The following is a 25,617-nucleotide window of genomic DNA, read 5'->3' on the forward strand; positions in this document are numbered from 1 at the left end:
TAACAGTACAGTCAGTTAAGGAGATATTTAGAGCCCTCCACTTTTTGCCCTGTGTCATGTGACATGCATCTATTTTTCTGGCCAAGCTGAGGCCAATGGTCACACTGAGTATCCTATAGTGGACTGGCGTCTGCTTTGGCCTGTGTTTTTGGCATAATACTTGCCTGCCGAATTGAGTAACTAAGCAAGAAGGGCCTTGGTCAAGGAATTGACCAAAATGACTACTCTAACAGAGCTTCAGAGGTCCTCTGCCACGAAGCTGCCACGTCGACAGCCACCTCAGCAGCCCTTCATCAATTAGGCCTGCATAGGTCAGAGTCAAGGAACGATCAAATGCAGCAATATTTGGTCCTTGAAGATAACCTGCTCCAGAGCGGAGCACCCTGGCACGGGTGTGATGGTTCTTTTTTAGCAAAACAAAGACTTTAAGCATACAATCAACACAAAGCAGAAAGGGCTTTAGGACAAGAGATTCTTGAATGGCACAGTCAAATCCAAAATATAAACCCCACATAACATCTGTGGACCAACATTCAATGCCCCATCCAATCTGACAAAGCTTGACAGGATCTGCAAGGAGGAATCCCAATCCAGGTTTATACACCCTCTACAGACTTATCCAAGGAGACTTGACAGCCACAGGGGCAGTACAAAGTACTGACTTATGGGTACCCAATACTTTTGTAAATTAGAGATTTGTTTTTGAATTTGATAGATTTGTGAAAATGTTTAAAGCACATGCTAAAAATTTGTAATAATTTGTAAAATACCTATTTCATTTATTTAAAATAAAATCTACTACACAATACCCTGTGCAAAATATGAAGTGTATGATGCAAACATTTGCCTACATGTAACTTAACAACAGAATGACATTTCAAAACAGTGAATGAGGTCCTAAAAATGGCTGTGTCCCAAGTGACATACTTCCCTTTGTACATTAACAAATAGTGCTCTCACATATTAGTACTCTTACTTGTGTAGTACTTGAATTTTGACAGGGTAGTGTCTCCGATCACACACTTATCGGAAATAACCGTATTGCATTTGAAAGCATCACCCGTCAGCCTGTCTACCAGCTTTACTTGTTTTACAAGCAGTATGGTGGGACTTACTGAAAAACACACTTTTGTGCGGTGTTCTGCAACAGTTGCAACTTCCTCAGAAGCACAGTTTTTAAAATACCATAGGCCGATGGTCTCTCCCATGTCGCGACATAGCCAAGATGGCGACCGTTGAGTGTGGAAGGTGTCCGGCGCGTTAACACTCAATTTCTGAACTGTTTTGAAGGCACTATCTGGGTACTTGTAGTCCACTGCATGTTCCCATACCTGTCAGTATGATGCACTAAATAGTGAGTGTTAGTACGTAAGCGTACAAAAGGTAATAAAAATTAAAAAAAAACACAGTTCGTCCTGGCCGTCTTCTCTCATTGAGTATTGGTCAGCATGTCCTTTGCACACGTAAGTACTCATCACCACTAGTCATCAGTTTTAGTTTGTGTGCTCACTTTTTCTCTTTCCATGTTTTTCACTTTTCATTTTCCATTTCCATTTATACTCTCAATACAAACAGCTTTCATATACTCAGCCATATGGCTGTGGGTTAAACATCTAGGAATGTTTTATTTCAAGCATGCTGAAGTGTCGTCTTCTTGAAGTTTTAAAGTTAGCATCATCAAAACACTCAAAGGTCGATTGTGCCTCGTTGACTTTCTCTTACTCTATCTGAAATACGTCTTACTATTAATTGTTTTAAATGTCTACAGATGCTGCATGTTCTTCTTGTTTTACTCCATCAACATACTGTACATCCCTATCTTTTGTCTTTTATCATGTCTTCCTTCTAATTTTATCCTCCCCATACAATCTGTCCTTAAGTTTTGCTCTACCGCGACTTCTCACCGTCTTGTGAGCATCTATCTCTTGTATAGCTTATACCCATCTTCTTTTTCTACTCTTGTCTTGCTCTTCGTTCTGTCTCTTTATCCACTTAGGGGTCAAGCAGTGACCTTGTTTGTGTCTAGGTCGTGTTCCCGCTGAGTGCCTGTGCAGCCTCGTGCTGCCACCCGATCGGCCTTGCCTTCAGCCTCACTATCGATCGCCTTCCACTCACCCCTCAAGGACGGAAATCCAAACCCGTATTCCAGACCGCAGCCCTCATCTCGTTCCCTCCATTCCTCCCTCCTTCCCACTTCTTTCTTCTCTCTGCCTCTCCACTTCTCTCGTGTATAGCTCTCTCCACCTTTCCCTCGTATAGAATTCATCACACACACGCACACTCTCATGCAAGTCTCAAGGTTGCAATGACCAGCAGACCCATGAATAAATAATAAAGGGGTAGGAATCACTTTCAGAAAAACCATTTACTCTCCTATTGTGTTCTTGAAGAAGCCATGAGAGTGTGTGTGCGTGTGTGTGTGTGTGTGTGTGTATATATAACAAAAAAAGCTTTGAGAGTGAGACTACAGTTTTTTGTTAACTAAAAGCCCCGCTGTCCTGGGAGTTAACTTAAGTGATCCTACAAGCACCTTGTAGGTGACCTCTAACACGAAGGGATTTTTCTTGTGTGGATACTTTGATTATTCCTTTTTTCTTCGAGGAGCCTTAAAATATTCCGGGATATAATCAATGAGTTTGACAGGCGACAGTATAAGGAGGCAGTCATTGCACTTCTCTGTTGCCTACAGTCTAGAAAATCTAATTTCTTAAAATGGTCTGAGGTCATGCTTGTCATGAAACAAAGAAAAACAAAAATACATGAGCAGTTTTATTTCAACACAATGTGCACACACAAAAAAACAAGCTGCTCCTTTCGGTGATCTAACCATTTAAGACTTGATGTATGGCTTTTTTCAGTTTGTCTGAAGTCTAAAAAAGATAGAGGAGAGAGAAAGCCCAAAATAAACAGAGAGACAAAAAGAGGGTAAAGAAATTAGGAAAGCTAGATGGGGACAGGATGAAGGAAAAAAATGATCAGTTCAAAGGAGGAGAAGAATAAGAAAAGGATGAAAGAAGGGTAGAGAGGAAAAAGACATGAAGAGTGAATGATTTGTGGTGAGAGTGATAAAGACAAAGAGAGGGACACAATATGAAGGAAAAGGCTGCAACAAAAAGAGGAAAAGAGAAAGACACACAAAAAAAGAAAGAAAGACAGAAATGATTAGATTTTTCTCTCCTCTGTATGGATCAGGGTGAGAGCTCCCTTTTCAATCCAATCTAGCTCAGGCAAAGGTAAACAATCAGTCTTGATAAAGGATTGGATAAATCCTCAATCAGACTCATTCTCAGTAAAGCAGCTATTTATTGGCCTGGCCTCACATGCCTAAATTGGATCATCCTATTTCTGAGAGAGGTGAAGAGACAGAGACGGAGTGGAGAAAGTGGATGGGAAGGTTCTACAGCATCTCACTCAGATGGCTTAAAGACGGCTTAAAGTTTTTGGGAACAAAAATGACCCCTGCGTTAAAAAAATAATACACAGTATAAACGTCTTTACTGATAATACATTTAGACTGAAAATGTATAAAAATTCACTGCCAATCAGAACTCATACATCATATTCCTATGATCTTAAATAAACCCATCAAAATGTGGGACACGAGCAGCTCCCTCCCAAAGCCAGAATCCAGACTCAGATAAAAGATTCCGAACTGCTTTTTCACAAGCTTATCTGATTAATAAAACATACAGCTCTAATGTTTTTAAAGAGTCAGTGTGGTCTGCTCTGCAGTGGTTGTGTTTATCAATAAATATATTAAAATGTTGTCAGCGCAAATTTGTAAGTGTATTGTTTCTCTGAAGGATGAATACAGAGAGCATTATGAGGACACTCGCGCTGGAATGGAGTACATCCATAAATAATAACAAAGCAGCCAGAGCACTTGAACATCTTGCATGTCTGCCAACACCTAGAGGCCAATTCAAACTTCTCAGTGGGGATGGTAAAAATAAGACCTAGTTGTTCACTGCAGAGGCTGTTTAACTGTCATACTTATTTTTCTTCTTCATGAGGTGAATGTGCCAAAGGATGAGGAGTCTGGATCCAAAATAATATGAAAAATGTCACATTTGTCGTTCACAGCACATGTACTTGTAGGAAAGCGAAACAATACATGATTTTGTTAAAATATTTTGGCTAAAATTTATTTTGAAATTTTTTTTGCTATGAAACTACTGATCAGTCTACTTTGGTAGACTTTTCTCTTGCTGCATATTGGTTTGGAATGCAATCAACTTTTATGATGTAAAAAAAAACTTTACATAAAAAAAAGCTTTGCAACACTGCAAACTAAATACACTACATCTAAAACATGGTCAACACAAGGAAGCAACATATGCTTCTGCCAAAACAACACAAACAGACCACCTGATTTAAAATTATAAATATATATGTATGTTTTAGCTAGCTGTATGCAACTCTCAGCCAGTGTCACAGATTATTTTCATCCTAAGGACCCCCGAGCTTTCTGGCTTGGACTTATATTCTGAATGTGCACCAAATAGCAGTGAAACACTGATAGAAGAAAATGGCTTGAGGAGCTTTCCCTTTTACTCAAAAGGACAAAAGAATATAACGCATATAAAAAAAGAAAATGCCCAGAAACCATGCACTTCTTCCATAGGTATTAGGAAGAGGAAGCATGGGAAGCTGTAAGGATGGATGAAGGAGAAACTGGGGTGACAAGGATCAGGTTATCAATAAAGCCACTGGAGTGCAGTGGAAACCCTGTAAGCCCACTGGGACCGAATGCAGAATGCTGCAGTGTGCTACTCCAGCAGAATGCACTGGGATAGAGGTCAGCACACTCACTTTTTACTTCTATGGTACCAGCCTATTAATCTTAAGTATGTTACTGTCGTTAATAAAGGTCATTTGTCTGTTGTTGTCACTGCATGGCACTGGTATACTGTATATAAATACCTGTACATCTGTCGTACAGGTTTATGTTACAGTTGTTATGTCATTATTCAATCGACCAATAATGTGACAGTAGTGTAATGCACAAAATCATGCAGATACAGATCAATGGCCCTCAATAACCTCCTCAGTCACCAGATCTAAAACCAGTAGAACAGCTTTAGGATGTAGTATAATAGGAGATTTGCAGATTTGAATGTGGAGCTGACAAATCTGCCATAATTTAGTACAGTAATGCAATCACCACAATCTCAAAGGAAAGTTTTCTATGTCTTGTGGAATCCATGCGACTAAGAGTTGAGGAATCGAGGGGCTGCTGTGAGAGCAAAGAAACAACATTGCCCATAAGTGTGTACATACATTTATGTACAGTACATAATAATTCCTAATTCCTTTGCTGCCACCATAATCTCATATCAGGGATAATTTCCTCATTGTTTAATCTTCACTGAGCTTTATATTTGATGCAATGTTGTTTTAAGAACCAAAACCTTTGTGTTTTAAATAATTGTGAAATCTTAAAAAGGGACAGAAAACAGAAACGGGCAGCTGCTCATGACTGGTTAGCTCTGAAAACTGTCTCTGGTCAGCCCCCTTCATGCCCCCTGACTGTCCACATCACACAGCATAGCCGTGACACAACACCTCTGAGAAAAGCGTGATCCTTACTCTTCTGTTACATTTGTAAATAATGCTGTGAAGGAGGGTTCTAGCAGATTTTCTTTAAATCATGGCTTACCTAGACTTTCAAAACATTCCACTGCATCTTAAAGTTGGTTCAGATGTCATTTGACATCACAGATTCAAAACATTTAAGATGGCATGTTGACAAGCTCTTGGAAGCTCTGAAGAAAACTAGTATCTGGACTTTGTGTTGAGATGTTTTTTCTCCATCAAGGTCAATAGTGAATAGTGCAAAATGCATACAAATATTTTAATGATGATGATGGAAAGACTTTTTCTTAGATAACACACACAATTGTCATGTTGGTGTTGTTGGTCTCTTCCTCTGCTCTTCCTTGAACCTTTATACATTATAGTCATAATTCAGTTGTAATTGATCTTTTTTTTCTTCAAATTTGATCCAATTAGATGAGTATATCCTCCTGGCTCACTATTCCGAGACATGAACTGAGAATATCTTTCTGAAATTGTTAAGCAATTTATATGTATTGTTCGCTGTTCAAGATTATACCTGAATGATTTAATCAAGATAGTTTGCCTCTACCTCCGTTTTCGTGTCCGAAGGCAGAAGGAACTGACATGTTTTCACTGCTGCAACTCTTTGCCAGAGTCTGTTATCTGTTCTTTTGTCTTGTTTGTTAGTGTGTATCTACATACACATTTTCTCACTGACAGATACACACAAATACCCACGAATTCTGGCATGCACGCTCACTCAACCAATGTCTCTTTGCCAGAGGCAGTGCAAGTCTTGTTTGCGCACACACCATATATATTTTGTATTCTGACAATGTGACCAAAGTGATCATAATTTAAAATACACTCCCACCTCCGACCCAGAGAACAAGCAATCACTGACGCAATTTCCTACATCTTTGAACTGCTCCAGGGGAATGAACTTGTGTAGTATGTGTTTTTCAGAGTATGTTTTATATAATAATTATTGTTTCAGCGCTAGTAAAAATCCAAGTTGTGTTAAAAGTTATATTTGTTTTTGGGCACAGGGCCTCCAAATGTGATGTACGTCTGTGTGTGTGTGTGTGTGTGTGTGTGTGTGTGTGTGTGTGTGTGTGTGTGTGTGTGTGTGTGTGTGTGTGTGTGTCTCTATGAGAGAGGGAGACAGAAACATGAATGAATCGAACAAGAATTGACAGTTTATGTATAGTATATATAAGTATAGGCAGGTTAGGTCAATAGTTCAGTATGTAATTCGATAGTGCAGCTTGGTACACATGATTATTTTGCATCTGCAGAATCAATCAAGCTCCTTTCTACACAGACACACATACACGCATACGTAGCTGATAAACCCATAAACACAAATAGAAGAAAACAAGGCCTAGACACTGGCACTGTTTTATTCATGCTGATGTGATGCCAGTGGACATGCACCCGTGAGGAACACTGCTTTTCTCACCTCAAACACTCCCACACAAATACACACAACACACACAGCCCCTCCGCAGTCACCTCATTTCATTTTACATCTAGCTCTGTGAGCTCACACACACACACACACACCCACACATGCACACTCACGCAGAGACCCTAGTCCAAAATGTTTTGCTGGAGTTCAACGCAGGAAACCAGACGTGTCCAGTGTTGGCTGAGTGTGCTGCTCTGCGTGCATGCGTGGATGTGTTTTGATGAATGTATTTTTGACTGCTTGTTTACTTATGTAAGTATGTGCACGTTAACATGCACATATATCTGGCTATATGATTGTGAGTGCATAAAATCTCTCATTTATAGGCTATGCAATGGAATATAAAGAAAGGCTCTTTTTTAAACAAACTAATCGGGTGTACTCGAAGCGCAGCATGTGCAACCCAATCTGAGCTGTTGTGTAATACCATTTTTGCATTTCTTCTTTTCCCCCTCTTTCTAATATAGCTAAACAGATAAACAGATGAAAAATTCAGATGTGCACTGAAGTGGGCATTAAATGATATCATATTGGGATTTTTTTTTTTATGTAGCTCACTAATTATCTATGTTAATACGCGTGATCATTTTTGCGTGCCATATACTGTATGTCATCTATTAAATATCTAGTGGTCCAGCTGCACAGTTTGCTTTGCTTAAGGCAAGTATTGTAATGAAATTATAACAGTTTACAGAACAGAGCACATTTATCCAACCAGTTGTTCTGTCAAATTAAACCCATGACCTTTAAGTCACAAAGCATATTCTCTACATACTGCTGCACCGACTCACCCAAAAAATGTGTATCATTTCTACACCAAATCTACACCAATGGTGTCACTAACAAGACAAAGGACATAGGACAGAACCAGTGGGCATTACTGTTTGGCTGAGAGCACCAAAGCAGGATATTGTTTTAGTTAATGCTGCCGTAAGGTGAGTAAAGAAAGTGACTGTATGACTCAGACCAAACGGAAGCATGCCGACACTATAAATATGAGCAAACACTCATGAATCCATCATACGCTTTATGATAGCTTGTAAAGGGCATGTTTTGTAACTGATGCTAATCATAGCATGTGTTCACATCACTGGCAGTCTTTTTTCAGTCACCGGCACGTTTTGCCCCAAAGTGATCGCATGAAAACAGGCACATCATGTAAACAAAGTTTAATTTTCCAAAATTTAAAGAGGTGTTCATGCATTATAACAACATCAGCAGCTTGATAAGACCTTGGGCTTTGCTATATTTGTGTCGGGTAAATAGGACTTGTATAAAGACAAAAATGAGCTTGAAGCTGAGACTTATGCTGCTAATTCAGCAGAACAAAGGCGTACATCTTCAATGCAAAAACTCAAAAACAACCAAACATATATTGATCATTCTATCCATCGTTTTTATGTTCATCATGTGTGGAGAGTGCTGCATATTGGATTGCTGACAGGTTGTCTTCAGAGCCACGAGAAACGCTATTGTCAAGGTGTCCTTGAGCAAGAGTATCAGAACCTACCTGCTCACTCTGTGGATGAGCATGGACAAACACAGTACATAAAATGGCACACATACATTTTTTTTTTTTTTTTTTTTTTTTTTTTATTAAAAAAAACCCAAAAAACTTCAGGTTGTGGTGGATCTTTACCTGTGGTCGAGGGTGTCCTTTAACAATACACTGAAGCACTAGTGTGTCGTTTTCTTTGATGGTGTAGATTCTCTCACTGATGTTATCATCCTTGACATTACACGCTGCGCCCGAGTGCACGATCTGGGCGTTGGCTGGAGCTGTGAATAAACGCATGGACACACACACACACACACACACACACACACACACACACACACACACACACACACACACACACACAGAAAGAGGAATGTAGCCATGCGGACATACAGATAGACACACAGACACACAAACACAGAGGAAGAGAAACCACATTGCATATTTAGTAACATCTTCGCAGAAGAAAAAAGGTCATTGTCCTTTGGGTGTATGTGTAATACTAGTTTTGGTATTGATGACTCAGATAAATAAATATATCACATTACTCCTGCATCTGCATGAACAGAGTCTTTTACAAAAGTGCTGGAGTGTTATATGCATCAGTGTCCGACAAGAGATACAGACATTTATTGGAAAATTGAAACATCTGTGACCATTAGAAGGCCAACAGGCAAATTGCATTTCTTCTAAAATCAGAACTTTAGGACAGACTGTCCACACTGTTATTTGCAAGTGAGCAGATCAGACTTGGTGTGTCCAGACATCACCAACCTACAGCATTGGTTGCTGTGGTAACGACATACGCTCAGCTACGCTGGTGATGCGGCTTTCCAACATGCAGCTGCTGGAACGGAAGTAGCAGCAGACAGTTTATTTTGGCTTTTGTTCGTGGAGTGTTGTTATAGTTATCTGAACATAGTCTTAGTTAACATGTTTCATAGTCCAATCTAGGGCCACCATCCAATTTCACCATGCCTGTCTCTTGGTTTCTAACTTTCATCTGGGACAGCATAAAGCTGTACAGTGTGACTTTGAGGCAGCGCTAGGCAACACTATTAATTAAAATATCAAAACCAATTACCACTAATGTGACAACATCTTTCAGATGCTTGTCAGTGAAGATTTACATAGAAAAAAAAAACACCTGAAAATCAATAGTTGCTGTGGATATGACGATTAAGACGGGAGTGAAATTCATCATTAATTTGACCCAAAGGATAAAAAAGGACAATGAGCAGTTTTTACAATAAAAATAACAGCAAGATCTCATATCAAATCATCATATTGATCTTCAACAAATTGCCTTGCGCCATACTTAGGCCCACTTTACAACACGGAGGAAACATCAGGCTGTGACGGCTGCTGCAGAAATAATGGATGATGGATGCATGATGGGAGCTCTCTGCGATGGCAACAACTACAATATCTGAGTGTGCACTGCGCTGGCCCATGTGGAGGGCTGGATTGCGTGCAACTAGCCTCAGATGGCTTCACCTCCCCTATGATGAGGGGAGACAGGAGGGAGGAGGAGAGCGAGAGAAGCAGCGGGTGAGGAGGAAAAGGCCAGAGAGGAGTGTGAAACCCCAGAGTGAGGCATGGGGGACGGGTGCTGCACAATGACGTGATTAGCATCGATTCACAGGGAGAACAAATCTTCTCTGTGCTCTACAACTGTTATCATTGAACGGACAGGAAGAAAGTGGGCGGCATGTTCACCTTAAACTTCAACTCGATCAGACATAACAACGGATGGCACAATCTGGAGCCAGAAATCAAGCTCAAAATAAAAGAAGGCTCTGAATCTGTCTCTATAGGTTCTCTCTTGTGGAACAAGCTGAAGTCGCTAATAGCTTAAGGTATGGGCACGCAGCGAGTGTGCCTGTCCACTTAGATTTGTACATTTTTAATGACATTGCCGCTTTCCTAGATAAGGATTTTTTTTTTTGTTATTCTCAGGAAATAGTAGAGAAAAGAGAGACAAAAGAAAAGACGGTAGTTCCAATTCAGTCTCAGATGCAAACATGTGGCTATTAAAAACTTTATAACCATAGTCTCATCAAAAGGCTATCAAAGTATGACATGCAAAATCAGCCTTCCAGTATGAAAGCGGGCATTTCGAAGATCTTAAAAATATTCCATAGCTTCTGCAGGATACTGTAGCCGACAACTGAAAGCAATCCTTGCAAACTTTCTGCCCAGCTATCAGTTTTTTGTTTTCTTATTTTCTATTTTAGATAAGAAAAAAGGAGACAAGGGCATTTGTGGTATGACTTACCCAGGGCTGTTTACATGCCTTTGTCGGGTTGTTTGCATTTGAGTGAATGCATGTTCGTTATAAGAATGTGTACTGCAGGATTGTTTGTGTGTGTGTGTGTGTGTGTGTGTGTGTGTGTGTGTGTGTGTGTGTTAATGCTCTGCTCAGTTGTGTTTGAGGAGCTCATCAATAGAACAGGCAATTATTCATTCCTGCAGTTTTCTTATTGTTCTCATAAAGACATCTTTACCATACCACAGCCACTTCTTCTTATCCACCATGGCAACACACACACACACACACACACACACACACACACACACACACACACACACACACACACACACACGTCTCTGTTGCTTTCTCTATCCTCAGTCTTGATGTGAGACTCTTTCTGTCTCTGGAGCACTGACTTGAAAAGGAAGAAAGTAAGTCATGGAAAAAGCTCAACTACACTTTATGAGAAATCCCAAGGCACATTAAAAAGTTGTAAATGTAAGTTTGAGTTTAAATGCTACTTCACAAGAAATTGAAAATGGAGATTTTAACACCATTTTTTTGGGGACGTAAGGTACAAAACTAGCATTTAACCATAATTTAACCAAAGCAGGTCTTTTCAGCAAACACGTTTCCTTAAATTCATACTACAATTACACAAGGGAGCTGCTTGGTATAAGTGCGGGCTTTCTGCTGGACACAGAGCAGATGCAGCAGAGCAGCTAGGGGTTAAATGCCTTGCTGAAGGGCACATTGATAGCAATTGCTGTGGGAGGGCTGATCATGTCTTATTTAGCTTAACTTCTCTAACATTTTCCAAGTTAGTTTACTTTTCAGTGTACCTGGTTTGAAAAACAACAAGCAAACTGTAACCTCTAGGCTTCCCTGGTGCATATATCTACCAATCAATCAAAGAAAATGTTACTAATGGAAGGATAAACACTTAAAAACACGATGCGAGGTAAGAGAGCTGAGTTCCAGAGGTGTGCTGCACTGTCTCGGAAAGACGGAGGGCTGATATAAATGGTGAATAATTGTCTCCTTACAGCTTATTGGCGTGTCTGCATTAGTTTGCCTCTCTGGAGAGGGAGGGAGGTCGGACAGAGCGGCTCCTCTGTCTGCTCTCGCCTCCGGCAGCTTGGCTGCTTCAACTGTCTGATCGACTAAAGTAAGGGAGGCTGCGAGAGAGGATGAGGAAAGAAAAAGGAGAGGAGGAGGAGAGAGAGGGAGGAGAGGCAGTGAGGATGAGCAACAAAAAGGAGGAAGAACATGAAGGAGGCAAGGAGGGGAGATATAAAAACAGAGAAATACAGAAGGAGGGAAGATACTAAGGATATAGAGAAGACAAAAAAGTGAAAAAAGAAGAAGTGAAGTTGGAGAGATATACAGTATAGATATGCAGAGAGGAAGAATAAATGAGAGCGAGTATGGGAAGCAGGGGCGGAGACACAAATTACTGTAACCGGGAATTTGATAAGGCAATTGATCAATGGAGGGGACACTTACGGTGAAAGAAAACAACAAAGGTATGAGAAGTAGAATAGAAGTGGATGATGATGATGATGATCGTGAGATGTAGAATGAAGCAGGGGCTTTTTAAAGAAGAGAGACTGACTCAGGGAATAGAGGTTGGATGGGGGAGACTGCAATGCGAACGCAAGCAAAACAAAGGAAGGAGTCAAACAAAGCAAGTGAGCATAACCTGTTACACAACTCTGTCTCCTCATCTCACACACAGCACAGACTTACAAACAAGGATGAAAAACAAAACAAACACACAAAAAAGGCAGTCTATAAGTACACACTATAACCAATTAACCCAACAACCATCAAGGGAATCATTATATCACCTGAAAGTAATTGAACCTGCCTATAACTTTTTCAAAGCAGGTGTTTGAAAAATTATCTCACAGAGGTGTTGCTTCCCACAATCCTATAATATATAATACATAATTTTTGTATAAACTTGAATGATTTTTGGACATTAAATGTTATGTGACAATTTTGTGTGACAGATTCCCTCAAGATAGAACGTGTGAGATAATTTAGTAATAGCATAGCAATAGTATTAGTATACTATCATGTTTTTTTTTTCTGATGGAGAGAAGAGGAGAGGAGATGAAAAGAAAAAAGAAAAGAAAAAGTACATCATTGAAAAGTCAGATCCTAAAAGGCCACAGAATAATACAGCAACGAATAGCCTAAATAAGCTCCAAAGTCCAAACAGAAAAGTAACTTGGCAGGAAATTATTAACACAAATAGTGGAGCACAGTTGTGTCCTGCTCAGAGCTGCATCAATTCAGTTGGTATGAAAGATGATCATCAGTCACAGAGAGCTGCTGCTTTGACATCAATCCATCTGACTCTGATGATTCATCGATCAAAACTGTTGTGGTGGATGCTGATTGAAAGTGTTGTCCACGCGTTATTGGAAACTTTTCTAAGCCATTCAATGCACATTAGTTGTAAGTGAAATATAACTATCGGCAAATGCCCTGTCTGATTAATTGATTTGTCACCGCCTGCCATGTTTGTTTTTGTTGAGGGGATAGGACATCTCTCACTAAAACTAATGATGAGACAGGAGAGCTGGTGTCAAATTGCACTGACAGCTTTACGGAGTGCTGAGCAGCACATGTGTGATTGTGGCTGAAAAAGTGAATGAATGAGTGTACATGCGCGCTGGTGAAATGTGTGCGTGCAGACATTTATGTGTCAGTGCCCGTGTGTGTCTCCATACTGTATCTTGCCAGAGGAAACCCACAGAAGGTCATGAATCCTGTCTAACACGAAGCCCCGCAGAGCATGATTGATATGCGTAGTTACTTTATGGGGTCTGCTCATGATGCATGCAGATGAGCTCTGTCTCAATTCACTTCATTCACAAGAGAACGTTTAGAAGCTTTGGCCCTTCCCCTGCCATCACGAGCAGAAAGGGAAGGACAAGAGAACTAGAGGGGAGAAAGAGATAAGAGCAGTGGACAGCGGGTACCCGAGAGAAAAGTCACAGAATTTATTGATTAACTGCAAAAGAGGGAAGTGTCCATTTGACCCAGAGAAACACTAATCACTCACTCACACACACACACACACACACACACACACACACCCTTATGACTAAAAGTCTGGGTGACTCACATTGCCTCAGCATTTTATCAGGAATCCTCTCTGCAGACAGGATGGAGGGAGATCAAATGGTTCGTGTCATGACCCCATCCTTTTCATTTTGGCTCGATTGGAGCTCTAGATATCAAAACGCATCTAGGACATTGATTTAACTTCTGACCTGACCATTAAATGGCGGTTATAAATGAAAGGACTAACCTTCAGTCACCTCTTTAATGCTTTCAATCAGCTGGAAATTGCTGTTTCCTTGTTTACACACACATGTAAACATACAAAAAAGAATGGATATTTATTTTAACTGTATCTGTACCAATAAACTGATGCATTGAGCCCCCTTGAAACAAGAGTTGTGTCTTTTATACAACTATAAATTTCCCCGGTGCTGAATTCAGTGACAGGTTTCCAAGTCATGACTGTGCCTGGATAAACACCAGCATTTAATTGTATTCTCTTTTGGAGACATATACAACTGTATCTGTATATAATTAGGTTTTTACCCTCCTTTCTTTCAAGCAGACGTTTAGGGATAAAAAAAAAAAATTTAAAAAAGGAATGGGATAAAAATCAATATTCTTGGTCTTCATTTGCATGCACTTATCTCCAGTCAAATATTCAAACAAAAGAACATTTCCCTGCAAATATAAAGTGTCACAACTTGAGCTGGTTATAATTATGTTATAGCTACTATAGAAGTGAGCAGAGCCAACATACCGTATAAAACTGTGCGAATTTTATGCACAAATCCTTCTTTTTTTTAAATGCAATAAATAATTCAATTGATTAAAACGACATAGGCAGTGAAGAAAAAAAGATCTAAAACAACATTTGGAACATATTCAATCTGATCAAACAAACTGCATGTTTAGCTATACTGCACTTAATTTCCTTTTTTTTTTAAACCAATATACTATATTAATAAATGTAGTACAAAATTGATATTCAACAACATTTGATGTAAAGAAAAATTCAACACTAGTCCATGTAAAAACTAATAAACAGGATATAATAAGCCAACAGTGACACAAACACACACAAACAAATACACTAATGCGCCTTGATTCAAGGTGTGATAGAAAAAACACGAGGAAAAGGGGGATGAACAGATAGAGGTAAAGGAGAGGAAGAGGAGGATCTTCTTCTACAAGGAAATTATTCAGTATATCACTAAATGAATCAATATGTCCAGTAATTTAATGGGTTCACTCTGTCCTCACTATATGACTTATATTTTGTTGTTTTTTTGCATGTTTGTCGAAATAAATATGCTTGTTCATGCATCCATGCATTTGTGTGCATGTCTCTATCTATACATGCTTGTGCTGTTGCTGATGTTTGTGTTTGTGCTGTTCAAATTGGTCATGTTTTCGTGTGGCTGACCAAGGATGGGACAGTAAATAGTGTATCTCACAGCCGACACTACTGACACCATCCAGACGAAACCAACAAACACAGCCTTGATTAAACTTTCATTTTCTTTATCCACACCGCTGGAGTGCTTTTCTAGGATCATGAAAATGCCATGTCAGGGTGTATTTGATGGTGTGTGATACATGCGGTGATACCCCGTGCGTGTGTGTACCTGTGTTTGTCAGTGAGTGACTGTGTGTTCTTCAACACAATCGCTTTAAGAGGACAAAGAGATTGTGCGATCAACAAAAGTGTCAGATGACAGCACAAGCCAATAAAGGGGGATCATTCGAGGGCAGAGTGAAGATAGGAGGGGAGAAGAGATGGAGAAGCCACCAAAGAAACTGTAATTGAAAAGAGGTGGGGGTGGCAGTTTCCTGGGAGCATGACTGTCTCTATATCCAGGTGCAGTGAATCTTCTCATTCAGATATTGTTCAATATACATTATTGACAGGAACGGGTCATGCAACTGTAGAAGAAAGGGAGGGGGAAAAAAGTATTCAAAAGTTTCAGAGTTTGTCCATCCAATTTATTTTAGACATAACTAAGCTTAAACATCAAGTAAAGAAAGGATTTATTTTCTTATACTTTTTTATCTCTTGAGAATTGCCTCATCCTGACCCTAATGTAAGCTCCTTTTTTTTTGCACTCCTATGGCCTTATGTTATTTGTTGCTAAGATAGCAAAAAGGAATAAAAAAAAACATCCAGCAAATCTAAAGCAGCAGGGGCTGTACAGAGGCTGCGGGCTGGAGTCATACGAGGCAACAGCCCCATAAGCAGGTCAATTTAATATGTACGTAAAATGACAGTAGCTCTGAGAGAGTGTTAGAAAGTAAGACACAAAGGAAAGACAACAAGTCAGAGGTGGAGGAGTCAGGGTTGCGACTGTGGCGGACGACTGGAGTGATGTGAAGTGATTGGGGGTTTGTAGACCGCGGTCAAACATGACTCCTTCTCCTCAATAGAAGTGTGTTTGCCACACTTGAGCTTTCCCAGGATGAAAAAATAAAGAGAGGAGAGAGAGGGGAAGAGTTCCGACAACGAGATGAAAACCGCTTAGATCTTTGGCACAGACAGACAGAGGAGAGTTAGGAGACGGAGAGGGGGCGAGCGGGGTGTGGGATAAAGAGAAATGTGTGACTGGCATTCTGTTTGTGAGAGCTCCATTCACAAAGCCTGTCGTATCCAATACACGCTATGCTGAAAATGAGCTTATTTCACACAAGCTAACAGTCCTGCTGGGTTTTAATTAGCACTATTTACAAGTTGTGCTGCTATATTAAAAGATGATTAAACCATCTAATCAGTGTCTACATTTAGAGATATGCTATCTATAACATTAACACAATTGGACTCTGAACATACTGTAACAATAGAGCAACAACAGTTAAACAGATCTCTGTAAATCAATGCAGGCCACTGCTCACATTTCATTCACAATAGATGTGCATTGGCACTGCACACAGTTGAAGAATGTTTTTACACTTCAATCACAGGCTACAAGGACTTTGTGCATTGTCCACACAGAATATATACATCATTTTTTATATATGTTTTTTTTAAATATGTGCTGAATCATGTTGAGAAGTAAATGTACCTGGATCCTGCTTCAAGTTAAGTAAACAAGATCCTCAATCATCTTTAATCTGACATTAAACAGTGTGCACTTAGAGTTACAACAACCCATATTGATACCTTGATTAGGGTTTAAAGTGCTGGTCAGATACAGTAGCTGACGACAACCCCCCCCCCCAACCCCCCCGCACACACACACACACACACACACACACACACACACACACACACACAACTCTGAGTGGAGCTCAGTGTTGCTAAAAACAACAGCATCTCTCTGCCTGAGGGCCCATAAACACATCATGGCTGTGCACAGATTCCTTGAACTAATTAAGTTACCATGATCATAAGGATGATGCTCTGTTTGGGTGTTTTGATATTAATAAAAAAAATTTTTTTTAAAAAACACGATGATATGGTGAGAATTCTTATACTGTGTAATGGGGGATTTAGCTGGACAAAATCTTTCTTTAAACAAAATGTTTTGGTTCTGATGTTGGACCAACAATGTAACCTAAATGTGTAAGCTCATATCAGACACATACACATTTCACTTTTACACTGTAAGGGACTTTCAAGGGACATCTTCACTGAAATATTTTAACAGTGTGAGACTGAGCTTAATTGGGCACCCTGGTGGCAAACTATGAAACCCTCTCCCTTGATGTCTTTTGTCTTTTTACATTTTATCACATCATCATATGGTATGTTATGCTAAAATAATTAAAATCAAGTAATGTCAATATTTAAATTTATGCTTCACACTTCTGACCATCATTTCTGCAAACCTCTGAGTCTCCCAGAGCGACACAAACATATGTTTCTACAAGAAGAAACAATGAGAGCATTGAAAAGAGGAAGAAAGCGTGAGAGAGGACAGTAACAGCTGGTGAGGTTCAGAAATTATAGCAAAGGTTTTTCTTCTTTCATTGTGTGTGTGTTGTTTCTTTCTGTGTTTGTGCATGTCACACAAAGCACCTTGGGTGTAGCATATGGTTATTCTAGTCAATGTAACTTTCTGGAGCAGGGTAGGCTTGATGAGGGGAGGAAGAAGTGAAGGAGAGGAGAGGTGAGGAAGAAGGGGAGGAGAGGATGAAGGAGAGGTGAGGATGAATGAGAGGAAAGGAGAGGAAAGGAGAGGAGAGGAGAGGAGAGGAGAGGAGAGGAGAGGAGAGGAGAGGAGAGGAGAGGAGAGGAGAGGAGAGGAGAGGAGAGGAGGCAGTGTGGCATGGTAGTTATGTGCCTTATATGTCTGCTTGACTGTCAACCTGACCTTATTCTATTCAACTCAAAGGCTGTAACTCCCTTTGATGGCACACATAAACACATACATGTGCACAATCACACACAGACCAACAGTGCCAGATAAGAAGTCCACTTGACGTGAACAAAAGACTAAATGTGTGTATATGTGTGTGCACATTCCCAAAGGAAAGTGCATCAGAGCAGCCAATGATGCATCGCAATTAGTCCAGATGAAGTGGTAGGAAGGAAGGAGGAATGAAGAATGGATGTCGATAAAGAGGAGAGCGAGAAGAAACTCTTGAATAAAAGGTCAGAGTAAGAGCTGGAGGTAAAGGCGGGAGGCAGGAGTGAGCGCGTATGGTAAGGGATCCTCAGAAGTAGAGTGGAGACAAGGTTATTATGCATTCCATCTGTTTTAACGGTCATGCCAATGAAGAGACTGAAATTGGAAAATTTTAATTTACAGAAGGAGACAGACAGACAAAGAGTAACCAGCAGAAAAATGCTGAGGATGACTTCTATAGAGACAGACAGCAGAGATGGAAAAGTCCTAACAACTGAAATGTGAAAATTATGTAGAGAGAGAGAGAGAGACTAAGAAAGGTGAAGAGGAGAAAGCATTAAATGTAGGTAGAGAACCAAACTAAATGATGACACTACAGAGAATGAGACTGGGGGGGAAAAAAGCATGAAAGGCAGCAATTACTTCACATCTAAAGTGGAACTCCTTGTGAGAATGTCAAAACAGCCAGACTTTGGATATTGATATTAGTCTCACATCGAACAACTGCTGGAGCTATTTAACTCATTGATAGATAATGCTTCATTAATGTGTCACGCTTCATTTCACGCAGCCCTTTTTCAGCTGCTATTCGGATTTAATGAAGTGCCAGCTCACAATAAAGGCAGAGCTCAACAGCGGTGTAGAGATATAATTTGTTCATGTTTAACAGGAAGGATAAACCGTGTGCGGACAAATACATGAATGCAAAGAAAAAGTTGTTTTTTTAGCACTTAAAAAAATATTCTATAATTTAAAAATATATACAAATTTCAACATATATATTAATTCTTGAAGGAATGGAAAAGAATAAACAATAATACTAACTTGTCTTCTGTCTCTGTATACAAATGCATTAAGATCCCAACATTTATCTGAACTCTTTCCTGTGAATAAAAGTTGAGTGAATATATTCGGTCATCAGATTATTTGTTTTGAAATTCACTCCATTGAGGAGTTAGTGAGTGTTGAAGAGGGTGGGGGGTTATGTTACCAAAACACAGTGGGTATTATATCAAGTATACTTTGTCATTCAAGAATAATCACCAAAAAAAGTTCACTTTTTTGCATATACAGATTAAAAAAAGACTATCCAAGAGACAATGTCAATAAAGGATCGGCTGGATGCAGAATTTAACGAATCGAAGCATTTTACCAACATGGAGCCAGATCCAAAACAAAACCAACTATTGATCCCATCCCAAAGCATAAACTGAAATTGCAGCACGTACCAGAGCTATCTGATTTTTGTATCTGCTGTTTACGTAATAGGTAAATTGATGAGCTAAAACATAGCATATTCTTTAAGAAGAGTATCTATGTTTTAGACATCATATGAGTGTAATGTATTGCAGTTTTCACACCATGCCAAACTGCTTACTGTTTATCATTCAGAGCAAGAGAAATGTGAGAGAAAGTCAAGGTGTACAGGAGGAAAACATCTGGTGTATTTGGCAAAGGCGAGCCATGGTAATTACAGCTACTGAAGGTGTGTGTGGAGGAGAGAAGGAAAGAAAAAAAAAAGAGACAAATCATGTTAACAACTGTTTTGTGAAACTGTAAGTCTGTCTCATCTGAAAACAACTCAGCTTGGTAGAGCGCTGAAGAAATCTTTGCCCTTCATACCAGCTGCAACATTTGGTAAGCATGACTGTTATGGAAATCACCACATGGCTGAGGTTTATAATTCAAAACAAACATAACCCTTCTAAAAATAGCTGTCCCACTTTTTTTGCACGATGTCCAGTGTGAACAATGTGAAGAGTTTAAGAAGGGATGGGAATGGAAAACTGGTGAGGGAGGGAAAGGAGGGGAGAAATGGAGCGGAGGGAAAGGTTCAAACTGCAAGTCAGAGACTTCCTTAGTCTGAAAAAGCAAGTCTTAATTAGTTTTTGCTATGCAAATTGTGTTCTGGGTTATAGGTGAGAAACCTTACTGTACATACACATGCAAAGAGCATGTCAATACAAGTGCTCACATTACACACACTATTCCTGACTGTGTATATTGTATACAGTATGCTTTTTTAAAAGCAAAATGATTTAGTTCATGTGAAAAACTAAATTAGTAAAAATGGGAACTCACCTAAAAGTGTGCATGTGTTTGTGCATGCACGTGTGTGTAACACCCAGTACCATCAGATATGATGAATTATCAGCTATAGACCTGCCCTGGATGAACCTTTAGATGGAATTGGAGCAGCAAGCAGCGCTTTAAAACCTGACAGCTGGCTGAGGACAACCTTGATGCGGCTTTTGGCTTGAAAGCTAAAGATAGGTCACTGAAAAAAAAACTAGGTTAATTTGGAATAAAAAACTTTTTTATTTTAACAGAATAAATCCATCCTTCTGTTTTCTGGGGGCTGGGACCGAAAGCAGCATGAAGCCAGAGACAGGTCATCTGTCTGTCCCAGCAATAACACATAAACAAACACATTTACTCTCACATTCGCACTTACGCATCATTTCCAGTTCACATAAGCGGTATTTTGCCTGTGGGAGAAAACCCACACAGGCAGAGGGAAAATAAAGTCCACATACTATTTAAGTCTATGGGGATTTTTTTTTTTTTATCTCACATTGTGACTGGTTGGCAGGCATCCTGATGAGTGCACATATCTCCCTATACAGAATTTCTTCAATATCTTAAATTGTCACTCTGCCTTCTTTACTTTTTAATGCCTGTAACCTAGCAACCTATATGTTGGCTAGCCCCTGATCTTTTTTTTTTTTTTTTTTTTAACCGATTGGCTTTTAACATCCAAGTAAGCCTTCTAATTGGCTGGTGATGAGTTTGAATAAATAGAGTCAGTTCTGCAGATCAGCTAAGCAATCAATTATAACGTCTTGCGTATAAAGGAAGCCAGCAATTCACACGATTACAATTAAAATATATTTAGAGCCTTTCTTGAGCTGCTGATGAAACTACTGTGCCTGCTAACAAAGAACACAAGTGTCAGTGTACTACAAGCTGCTAATACAGAAAACACTACTAAATAGAGAAATGCTGCCAATAGCATAGACACAGAGGACACTAAAAACCAAAATAAATCATGTTATCCCAACACGATCTGTCAATGTCCCAAAGAGCTTCTTGTGATGTCAGGAATGTTTGACTTTCTCAATCTTCAAGAGCCCTCATACATGTTTAGTGGGGTGTAGGTCAGGTAACTGGGAGGGAAATCAGACAGTAAGCACTAGTTCTTGTAAAGCTTAGAGGTGTATTTGGGCTCATTATCCTGCTGCAGTATGAATCCTTTTTCCCAAAGATGCGCACCAGGGGGTGGAGAGTGTCTCTAAACAATTTAAGTGCAACTACTCCTCGGTCTGGGTGGAGTCGATTCAGTGGAGGAGTCTAATTCCAGATTCAGCAAAACCCCCTCAGACTTAAATATTCCCACCCCCATGTTTTACTGTGGGTTTGATACCCTGTGGCATCATGTTCGTCTCCTCACACCCTTATCTCTGCCACAAATCTCTAACTTGGATTCATCAGAACTTACATTTTTTTTCCAATTATCCACTGTGAAAGACTGGTTTGTCTTAGCACACTAAAAGTGTTTGGCTTTGTTTTCCCTCTTGAGAAGTGGTTCAGAGATGCCACTTGTCCTCTGAGATCACCACGAGACAGCCTTCTTTGGACAGAACTTTTGCTGAATGGAGTTTTATATTCTTTTGAATATTTTGTAACTGTGATAAAGTATGATGTGTGTGTCTGGTGTGGTCAATGTTGGTCTGCCTGATTGTACTTTGGATACAACCGATTCAGTCTCAACAAAGCACGTCAGGTTGCCATGCACTTTGATCTTAGAAACCTGCGATCTAGCCATGATTTGATGCTGAGAAAGCCCCTCTGTGCTGAGCATAACAATCTGACTTCTGATGTCTTAGCTCTGATGCAATGTGTTCCACTATCGAAATGCTACTAAGTAAGTAATGTCCTGCTGGAAGCACAGCCATATTCATAACAAGTGAACAATGGCTGCAAGCTTTACTTAAACAAGCCTCTGAAGCTTGCCGTTGATTGAGTAAAGAGGTCCTCTGATAACCTGTCCTCTGTGAACTCAATATTAGGTTCATTTCCTGTCTTTTCTAGACACAAAATTTGCTTTTTCCTGCCCTCATCCCTCATGAGGTCATAGTCGAATCCAGAGCTGAACCGTTTCTTCACAACTCAAACCTGCTTTTGCTAAGTTACTAAGTTTTAAAAATCTTTACATTTAAATTATTCCTTAGCTCATCATTTTCTCGTGTTGAACTTGAAAAAAAAAAAAAACTAGATACCTCAAACTGCTACAGAGATGCCTTAAACTGCTTCCGACCGAGTAAAGTTTGTGCAGAAGAAAAAAGAACATGAGCAGAATAAAGATTCTAAGAAAAGAAAGTCTAGCAGTCTCGCTCTTGGAAAGTATTCCTGTCAGTCTGTCTGCTGTAGGCTGCTTTATATGTGATGATGTCCCTGTCCTCCATGACATATTTGATGTAATATACACCAACCAAACTGCAATCTTACACAAAGAGAAGAACACTGAGGGCGTACAAAGGTCCCAGTGGACTATTTGCCTACTGACGATGCATCAGATACCGACTTAGCTGACAAAAATGGAAGTCCCAAAATGTATTGCCAGAATGAGGGATCACATCCAATCAGGGCTTATAATCAAAATAAGCAGCCAATTGAAACACAAAGCAAAAATGGACATCTGTGCTTCTTAATTGACTGTGATGTGCACATAGTCTGTCTCAATCTGTGACAACATGTTCATGCATTTTTTTTTCTCCAAGGTAACTTTGAAATAGTGAAATATTGACATTAATAGAATATCTTTGAATTTTTTTCAGATTTCTTTCTTTTCTTCTTCGCAAACTAACTGAAAAACACTGTGTCCATCATGAACAAAGCAAGAGAAGCAAATCACTATTTCAGGAGTACTAGTCTTCTTGTGTTTCAGTGTATTTTTTTAAAACTATGGTTCATAAACCCAACCATGGTGGGGAATTAGTGCCTGGAGGATCCTGGTCGCTTGAAAAGGTTGCTGACATGTTTTTCCAAGGCATTTTTTACAGGATGAAACACAATATTTCACAGATTTGCAGCATAAGCCACAAAAACACATTCTGTGACTAAATGTAAATCTGAAAGACAGACAGTGATTCATCAACAATGTGTTATTTAACAGGAGATTAAATATTAACTAGCAGCAGAGAACAGTCAGACTCAAAACCCCTGAGGAGGGTAGATAGTAAGACAATAAGAAATTGATGGAGAGAGAGGAAAAAAAGAAGAAAAACAAGAGGCAGAGAAAGTCATTGAAATGAGGATAGGTAAAAAATAAAAAGACAGAAACACAAAAATGACAAGACAAAGACAAAAATAGAAATGGTGTGTGTCTAGATTAACTCACAAACTATGAAGCTGTGCTCCTACACTGACCACCATCTAATGTCCTGTGCTGTTTACCTGAACATGTGGCTAAACCCACACTTTCCACAACACCTATTATTAAGGACATAAGACAGTTTCTTTTCATTGTAAAAAAAAATACAATGAAATTGAGTTGGAGAGTGCAACTGTAGATGTATTGTGGGATTATAACCTAAATTAGCAAACACTATCATGAATTTTTCGTAATGCCAATCATCAGGTCCTCATTAACGAGTCAAATATAATGAGGAACAGAGAACACTTATCTAAAGAGGAAGTCTAACACTGAGTGCCATTTTGGATCATTCAAATAGTAATTCATTAAAAAAAAATGTAATCAAATTGGAGATGGGAGAATAATCCTTGTATTAAATTACCACATTTAACAAAACATTTTGCAGTTCAGTGTGTAACAAAATAAAAAAAAAATAGCTAAAAAATGTGTGTAAATGCAGCCAATTTAAAGCCTAGCCAGTTTAAGTGTCATACACACATCATTAATACCATGAATATTTAGACAGAAAAGCAAGTTCATACCTCTCACATACATGTACACTACAAACTGCATATGAAAACACCCAAAAAGCAATAACCATCCCTCCAGTTGTATGTCTTAGAGCATGCTCATTTAAACGCACTAAGCATCAGGCCCTTTGAGCTTACTGTGTTGTCATCCCTGCACCTCTGTAGTTTCACTCTGGGCTTCAGAAGTGGAGAAGTAGGGGAAAAACAAGACAACAGAGTCCTTTGAAGTCTCCTCTCCCCTGTTTTGTCAAAGAACTTTGACAAGAGTGGAGGAGGAGCGGTGATGAGAGCAAGAGGAGATGGCTACTAATTGGCTGAATGAAGAAGAGGAGGACAAGGCCTAGGATGTTTTCTGATTGTGAGTGACAGCATCTATGTGGGTACATGGTCAAAACTCAAAATATACACACCTGTATCTCCTCTTGCCAAGTTGCAGTCTCACTAAATGTCACATCTGCATTTAACCAAAAAGCAATTGGAGTTGGTGCAATTGGTGGGTTTTCTCATATGAAGCAAATCCACACGGCTTCAACTTTGGTGAACATTTATAAGGGGACCAGAAGGTTCAAAGTGGAAGAAACGCTTGTGACTTATTATCTGCGTTGTTGTATGCCCTCTGTTAAAGAGTACATCACTAACCCTCATATGTTGTTTCAATAAACTGCCTGAACTTATTTCCCTATGAGCAACAGAGTCATTAGGCATCCTTACACACAGATAGCAAGCATCTTAGCCTAGGAAGCCTTTTGAAATAAGCAAAGATCCTGACACCAAAATAAAGAAAAGACTGAAACCTCTGTGACCATTGTGACTGACTAATGGTAGTATTTTGCCAGCAGCTGGCTAGTGTTTTAGCATTTAGCTCAGCAGGTGCAGTAGATAGTTGATTAGCTGCAAGTAGTCCCTACTTCACTGAGGCTATGTTCAGACTGCAAGCCCATATCCAGATTGTATCCAGATTGATTTCTAAAAGTCTGAACCGTAAAAAAATACATGAAATGCAATTTTTGCAATCTGCCTCTAAACCACATTTGGAGGTGGTATGAAATGCGATTCCAATTGGATTTCTAAAGATGCGTTTCAATCCGGACGCTCTTTTGATTCAGATCAGATTTCTTCTGTCACTCGCAACACGACACAGTGTCATCATTTTCAGAGGGACGGAGTGAGCTGAATCTATGCTACCGCTAGCAGAGCTATCAGAAAGTATAGATTGTCGTGCTCAGGTGGACAATGATAACAACACTCC

At 39.5% G+C, this 25,617-nt stretch overlaps 1 protein-coding gene across 2 annotated transcripts in view; it reads right to left on the reverse strand.

The window, feature by feature from the left end:
• The window catches only part of LOC138213083 (MAM domain-containing glycosylphosphatidylinositol anchor protein 1), a 171,109-nt gene that overhangs the window by 112,986 nt on the left and 32,506 nt on the right, over nt 1-25,617 (reverse strand). For both annotated transcript variants that reach the window (XM_069173935.1, XM_069173934.1), the window contains exon 3: nt 8,670-8,809. In XM_069173935.1, the coding sequence (XP_069030036.1) occupies nt 8,670-8,809 (140 nt within the window). The remainder of the gene's footprint in view (nt 1-8,669; nt 8,810-25,617) is intronic.

Source organism: Embiotoca jacksoni, unplaced genomic scaffold, assembly GCF_022577435.1.
Source record: "Embiotoca jacksoni isolate LCO1_2020_lvr unplaced genomic scaffold, fEmbJac1.0.p SCAF_6, whole genome shotgun sequence".
Taxonomy (NCBI): Eukaryota; Metazoa; Chordata; class Actinopteri; family Embiotocidae; genus Embiotoca; species Embiotoca jacksoni.